This window comes from Pan troglodytes, chromosome 1 (assembly GCF_028858775.2).
Source record: "Pan troglodytes isolate AG18354 chromosome 1, NHGRI_mPanTro3-v2.0_pri, whole genome shotgun sequence".
Taxonomy (NCBI): Eukaryota; Metazoa; Chordata; class Mammalia; order Primates; family Hominidae; genus Pan; species Pan troglodytes.
The window spans coordinates 218,905,967-218,913,490 of NC_072398.2; the positions used below are offsets into that span (position 1 = coordinate 218,905,967).

The 7,524-nt window shown below is 47.6% G+C and overlaps 1 protein-coding gene and 1 non-coding gene across 2 annotated transcripts; both read right to left on the reverse strand.

The window, feature by feature from the left end:
- Nucleotides 1–2,130: 2,130 nt before the first annotated feature.
- LOC129138496 (U6 spliceosomal RNA) lies at nucleotides 2,131–2,237 on the reverse strand. The gene has a single exon (XR_008541804.1). It is a non-coding gene; the product is annotated as a U6 spliceosomal RNA (small nuclear RNA).
- A 1,796-nt stretch (nucleotides 2,238–4,033) lies between these two features.
- Nucleotides 4,034–7,166, reverse strand: LOC129143331 (PRAME family member 8-like). The gene is made up of 3 exons (XM_054679338.2): nucleotides 6,799–7,166; nucleotides 5,843–6,418; nucleotides 4,034–4,927 (listed from the first exon to the last, which is right to left on the reverse strand). Exons 1-3 carry the CDS (start codon nucleotides 7,083–7,085, stop codon nucleotides 4,366–4,368), a joined length of 1,425 nt encoding a protein of 474 aa, XP_054535313.1. The 5' UTR covers nucleotides 7,086–7,166; the 3' UTR covers nucleotides 4,034–4,365.
- Nucleotides 7,167–7,524: the final 358 nt, after the last annotated feature.

Here is a 7,524-nt window from a genome sequence, read left to right on the forward strand (position 1 = left end):
CTGTTCCCTCTCAGTCCCTGTCCTGGCTCCCTAATTGGGATCTTGGAGGGAATCTCTTTGTTGGTCCTGGGTTTGAGGAGACTCTTCCAGTTCCCGCCATCTGGACTGGATAGAAGATGCCTCTGAGGACCCCTGCCTAGTGGGGAGACATTCAGGTCAGACTTCTTGGGTCCATCAGGTTTGGTGAAGATGCTCGCCCTCTAGTGGTGCTTACAGGGACGCCTGTGGTAGGTAAGTGCAGTTATGAGGGCCCTTAGTTCCAAGGGGACAGACTCAGGCCAGTGGCCATCAGGAACCCTGGTGACTCTTTGTTTAAAGACTGTGTCCTGTATTACATGGGGGGAAATCTATAAAAAACAGATGAAGTTCATCCATGTGATGACGGCACTGCCGTGACACACAGGTAGTGACCCCGGCAAAAGGAGGGTGACTTCATCCATATTCAACGTGTTTATATTACTGGTGGCAGCTCATGTTGACTGCCCGACATTTGCATTGTAGTGGCTATAAAGTGATTTCTAAGCACTATGTGATCAATAAGCATTTACAGCCACCTGCCAGGCTCCATGCTTTGCTGTGGGACCACAGGGTGACAGAGACACAGTCCCTCCCCTTGAAGAAGCAATCTCTGTCTACCAGATGAGATTGTCCAGGAAAAAAATCATTATCAAACACAACCTAGGCACATGGCCCAGCAGCCACGCTCCTTGGCACTTACCCAAATGAGAAAACCTAAAACCTGGATGTTTTTAACCACTACATTCACAATAGACAAAACTTAATAGGGACCAACATGTTCTTCAGCAGATAAATGGATGTATATACTGTAGCACATCCTGACAGTGTAGATTATTAAGTCCTAAAAGACATAAAAAAAAGTAAATGCACATAACCAAGTGAAAGAAACCAACATGAAAAGGCCACATGACATTCTGGAAAAGGCAAATCTATGGACACAGTAGAAAGCCTGGGGGGGCCAGGAGTCAGGGTACAGTGGGATGGATAGAAAGAGAACAGGTGATTTTTAGGGCACTGAAGCTACTCTGCATGATGCTATAAGGGTGAATACTTGTCATCATCAATTCATCAGAGCTCATAGAATATACAGCACCAGATGTGAACCCTTAATGTTAATTATGAACTTTGGGTGATAAGGATGGTTCGTGTGGTTCATGCATTGGAACAAATGGACCATGCTGGGGCAGGACGTTGATCCTTTAGGAGTCCATGCTAGAGTGGGGTCATGAAGTATGTGGGAATGCTCTACTTTCTGCTCAACTTCACTGTGACCTTATAACTGCTCTCAGAAAATAAATCATATTTCCCTAAAAATATTGCACTTCCTTCCAGCTCCAAAATTGTATAAATTTAAATATTTTTAAATAAGAGCATTTCTTATTCATTGATCTTCAAAATCAGTTTTGAAGGTGTCATTTTATTTGAGACTCAAAACCACATTAAGCATTTTTTAAATATACTTTAAGTTCTGGGATACATGTGCAGAATGTGCATAGCGATACATAGCGATACATATGCCATGGTGGTTTGCTGCACCTATCAAGCCGTCATCTACGCTAGGTATTTATCCTAATGCTATCCCTCCCCAACACCCCCACTGCCCGACAGTCGCTGGTGTATGATGTTCCCCTCCCTGTGTCCATGTGTTCTCATTGTTCAACTCCCACTTATGACTGAAAACATGTGGTATTTTGTTTTCTGTTCTTGTGTTAGTTTGCTGAGAATGATGATTTCCAGCTTCATCCATGTCCCTGAAAATGACCTGAACTCATCATTTTTTATGGCTGCATAGTATTGAATGGTGTATATGTGCCATATTTTCTTTATCTAGTGTATCACTGAAGAGCTTTTGGTTTGGCTCCAAGTCTTTGCTATTATGAACAGTGCCACAGTAAACATATGTGTACATGTGCGTTTATAGTAGAATGATTTATAATCCTTTGGGTATATACCCAGTAATGGGATTGCTGGGTCAAATGATATTTCTAGTTCTAGATCCTTGAGGAATTGCCACACTGTCTTCCACAAAGGTTGAACTAATTTACACTCCCACCAACAGTGTCAAAGCATGCCTAATTTCTGAACATTCTCTCCAGCATCTGTTGTTTCCTGAAAAATATGGAACGTGTCACGAATTTACATGTCATCCTTGTGCAAGGGCCATGCTAATCTTCTCTGTATCATTCCAGTTTTAGTATATGTGCTGCCCAGACCAACACAAACATTTTCTTTTTTTTCTTTCTTTCTTTTTTTTTTTTTTTTTTTTTTTTGAGATGGAGTCTCACTCTGTCCCGCAAGCTGGAGTGCAGTGGCACACTCTCGGCTCACTGCAAACTCTGCCTCCTGGGTTCACGCCATTCTCCTACCTCAGCCTCCTGAGTAGCTGGGACTACAGGTGCCCACCACCACACCCGGCCAATTTATTGCATTTTTAGTAGCTACGGAGTTTCGTTGTGTTAGCCAGTATGGTCTCGATCTCCTGACCTCGTGATCCACCCATCTTGGCCTCCCAAACTGCTGGGATTGCAGGCGTGAGCCACTGTGCCTGGCCCACAGACATTTTTAAAATATTGCACTACATACTTTAAAATACCAAATTGCCATTATAAGTTAAAATTTCAATATATATATTCAATATGTATAAATGTGTTATATATAAATCACAATATTTATTCTCTATAAACATTTACATAACAGCAGATTTTTGGAGATACCACTCAATATCACCCTGTTTGCATCAATAAATTACACCAGATGGTCTGAGCAACCAGCAGATGGCACATGAGTCTCATGGGTTGGAAATTTTTATCTCATGATCACTAGAGATGAACTCAGTCCTGCCTCACCCATCGCACCCTCTGCTGGCTGCTGAGGCTCTGCTGTTTGGGGGAATCATGATTAAGTGGTGGTGGCATGTAGAAGTTGAGTCCCATTGCCTGCCCTGGGTTTCTGCTGCCTCCCTGTTATCAGGAATAGAAGGTGAGATTGAAGGGTGAAGAATGCTGGGACTTCTATTAGGACGGGAAAAAAAAGAACAAGATGCATGTATTGAGCTCTTACTGTATGGCAGGCCTCATTCCAAGTCCTGGCCGTGCACCGTCTCATTGGGTCCTACGATAGTCTCATAGGGTGGTGGCATCATCATCTTCATTTTACAGGGAAACTGAGCCTCTTGGCTGTTTCGTGCCCAACAGCACCAGCCCCTGAGTCCTCGGCAGGGTTCTACACTTACGTGCCCTTTGTGTAGGGTCCCTCAGCACAGGTGTGGTCATTAATTACCCACAGGCACTTGATCATTATCCACCCTCTAAGGATGTGTGATTCCTACTACCATGCACTAGTCTTCCTTCACAGGGAGAAAAAGGAGGAGTTAAGAAAAGGTCTTTCATTGATGTTATAGGTATTATATGCCTACGTAATGTCAGCATTTTGCTAAAAGGGAATTTGGATGTCTTTATTGGCCACAACTACTTTAATTCAGCAAGGGCCGCTACCCACCATGACAGGCATGGGTTAATGATGCCCTGAGGCTCCTGCTCATAGAGTGTGGAGCTCTCCTTCCAGGGCAGGGCCACGCCTTGGGCAGTGAAGTCCTTTCCCAGCACAGGTAACAGTCAGGAACTGAGAGCTCTGAATCCACCCATTGAGAGTGAACAGGGTCTTGGCATTGGGACAGAATGAGGGCACCTGAAGGGGCTTAACTTCAGGGGCTGACACTCACTTTACACTTAGAATGCTTCAGGCCCTGTGTGCGTCTCTCATGTGTATTAACCCATTAAATAGGCAGAGAGAATAGCAAGAAGGTAACAGATGCACAGAGAGAAGAAAAGAAAAGGAGGGAATTGATCCAAATGATCAAATTCCATTTTGATGGCTTGATTTCCAGGAGCTGAACCTCATCAGTCACAGACAAATCAGTGCCTTATTAGCTCGATCAGTAACTGGACTTTTTTAGGTTTAAATTGTTTAATTGTTAAGCCATGTTAAGCAATTATGGAGGACACCAGACAGTTTCCACTCAGTTTCCCTTTATTTCTGACTGTTACTTTACAACCATCTGTGCAGGGGTAACCCTCTCATGTGTCTCTCCTCCCCGATTCTCACTCTAGCAATTCAGATTGCCATTTCTGATTCTCTGGGACACAGGTCTCTAAAGAGCCCATCCACTCCAAGTCAACTTTTCCCCCAGTCCTGCCCCTCCTGCATCCTCATTCCTTTCCCATTCACACTGAGGAGGCATTTGAAACGATGGGTCTGTGCTCCCTTTAACATGCACTCATGGCCTAGGTTTCAGCTGCGAAATGACCAGAAGAAAGCTTGAAATATATCCACCCTGATGGCAGGCATTCAACAGAGGCAGTGACTGGGCTCCAGGTCATAGGAGGCCCTGATGCCACAGCGAGGGCAGGGGACGGTGCAGAACACAATGATCTTGGGCTGCCTTAAGTCCCTCAGTGTCTTCATCAGCTCAGCCCCAAGTTCAGCAAATCTCCCCCAGCAGAGAGCACCCTGGGTGTCATAACTCTCCAGAGGGGCAGGATACAGCTCCAGGCTTAGCTTGCTCAGCCCGACGGTGTGGCGCAGCAGGTTCTCAAGGGCAGCCATGGAGATGAGGTTCCCACAGAAGCTGAAGGTGCTGAGCTGGGAGCAGCGGCTCAGGACAGGCAGGATGGCGCTGAGTTGGGAATCCATGATACCACAGTCCTCTAAGTCCAGGGTCTGCAGGGTGGCCACAACTTGCTCCAGCAGACCTGTGAGGGGCTCAGGGCTGAAATGGGTCAGTGTGACGCCCCTCAGGTCCAGCTCCTTTAATTGACGGATGCTCGGGCACCAAGAGAGATGCTTCAAGTCCGACTCTGACAGCAGGCAGTCGGTCATGACGACCATCTCCAAGGGGGCCTGGAGACACCTGGGAGAGAACAAGAAGGAGTTAGAGGAGAGAGGTGGGGATGACTTCAGGGTGAGAGATGACGCTCTCCATAACCCAGGGCTGCTCTGCTCATCTGAGGATAGTCAGCACCTGGGGTTTGGGAATGGAGACTCTGTTCCTTCAGTGCAGTCCCAATCGAGGCTCAGTCCTTCACCATCACCGAGGTGACTGGATCAAGTCCATGAACTCTAAGGCTCCCTTTCCTCATCTTTCAGGTAGAAAACCACATCTCTGGGCCACAGGAGCCCGATGGAGACACAGGCATAAATGACAAACCCAGGCAGGATCCTGCAACATCAGCTGGGGTGGCCAGGTTGCGGGGGACCCTGACATGCCTGTACCATCAGCAAACCATCTATCACTTTTACCATTCTTCACTCCTGCTCCCTCGCCCTCTATTCTATCATCATGTATTTCCATACATTAATTACCGACCTGGAGCTCAAAACAGGGTGCTGACAGGGAAACACAGGATTTTGCCTGTTCACTAGGCAGGTGAGGATAGACCTCATATTTTAAAATATAGGAGTGTGATGGGCATTCTCTTCTTTAGTGCCCTCTTCACCTCCCTATTTCCCATCATCTTAACTTAGACACACATCCTCAGGAGGAATTCACAAATGCACTCTCACCAGACCTAAACCCTGCAGTAGCTAGCTTCCTAGCTTGGCACCTTCTCTATAGCATCTAGCCCAGGAGATCCCTCTGACTTTATTGGGATGGTTGTGTGATACCCATATCAGGACAGAGCCACCAACAGGATAATGCATGGATATTCTAGTGTCCCCTCACTCTTACTTCCTCACAAGCTCACAGTGCATACCCACTGGTGTTTACTGTAACAAAGAAAGGCTCTGCTGTGGTCTGAAGAGAAAGCTCACCATCCTTCCTCACCTGAGCAGCTGGTCCAGGTGGCCTTCAAGGAAAGAGACAGAGTGCATAAACAGATTCTGGAAATAGTCCAGCTTGTGGAACTGAGAGGTGAATCGGGCAATGAACTGCCCCTTGTTGTCTGGGGGAATGCGGGCAGATGCATGGATGTTGAAGAGAACAAGTTTGCGGAGATTCCTCATCTGGCCCAGGTAAGGGGCAAACTTGACAAGAATGGACAGCTCCCAGGGGCAGCACACTTCCACCTCCTGGATACAGTCAAGCTCCACCATGTTCAGGACCTCTATGATACTGTGGATGGGCATTCCAAAAACCTGCAGCTCCTTGCAACACACATGCAGTAAGCCTTTTCTCTGCTTGCCCCACTCTAAGAGGTGGGTGAGGCATTCATCCAGTGTCCTGTTCTTGAGACAAAGGTCTATGAACACCATGAATGACTGCTGCCCGCCTGTCCCTGGACAGTTATCTGCTGTTTGCTTCTGACTCGGAGCCTCCGGGAAGGATGCAGCAGCTCCAGACAATATGTCGCAGAAGTTCTCATCCACATTCCTCAAGTCCAGCACTTGAAGTTTTGACTGCCTGTGGGTAAAGGAGAAGAGAGGCTCCAAACTAAGGCAAGGACCTGAGCTTTTATTTACATCCCAGACATCAGCTGTTCTCCTCTGCCACTTTTCCCTCTCTGATTTTGTCCAACCCCTTTGCCCTCCAGATTTTGCCTCATCCCCATTGCCTGTAGCTTTCAGAGCCACTAGAAGAGAAGTTTCTGTTTCCTCAGTGGACCCTGCATGGTGAGCAGTCCTTTCCCAGAGGGGCTGGGCAATGGCCAAGGCCTTCCTGAGCTTCCTCACTGGCACCATCAGAAGCCTCTGGGCCTCCATTGTGCCCCTCCTCCTCCTGAAACAGCTGTCCCTACCCTGGACAAAAGGGCCCTCCCCACCTGGACACCTGGGTCACCTCACCTGGGGCGAACCTCTTGGGTCAGCAGCACATCAACCCCTTCCAGCACAGATTTTAACGACTCCAGATGAGGCGACTTCATCAGGGACCCTAGAGGGAGGCAGGTGAAAGGCCAGGCCTGCACCATCGTTTTCAGGGTTTCACAGCGTCTCCTGCTGAAGGCTTCCATGAACAGTGTGGGGAAGAGCTCCCTGGGCAGCTCCTCCACGGTGGAGATGGCCAAGGCCTGGTCCCTCAGCAGCCTCTGCCTTGCCAGCTCCAGGAGTCTGGGTGGGGCCCTGATGCTCATCTTGATGAATCTGCAAGGGAAAACTCTAGAGGACAAATCCAGAGAAAAGGCATCACTCTAAGGCCAAATACGATCACCTCATCTTCTCCTATTGCTAATCTCATTGCTCTGGTGGAGGTGGAAAAGCCCTCAATTCCCCCCAATTCCATTCTGCACTTGGTGGCCACAAATCTGTATCTGTGCCCCTGCGACTACCACAAAGAATGTCTTCCAAACACCAAGGAGGGGACCAGGTGGCCAGTGGCCCATTAATTTCTATGCATTGCTCCAATGAAACTCAGGATTACTGGGATCTGTCACTCAGGATCCTGAAAGCTAAGCTCCACCTTTTTGAGGGAAATTTTTTTGCTACTTACCACCCAAAAACAATGAGAATGACTGTCCTGTGGCCCCACACAGCCTGCATTCTCAGTTTACACAATTAGCATGCTTGGGGAAG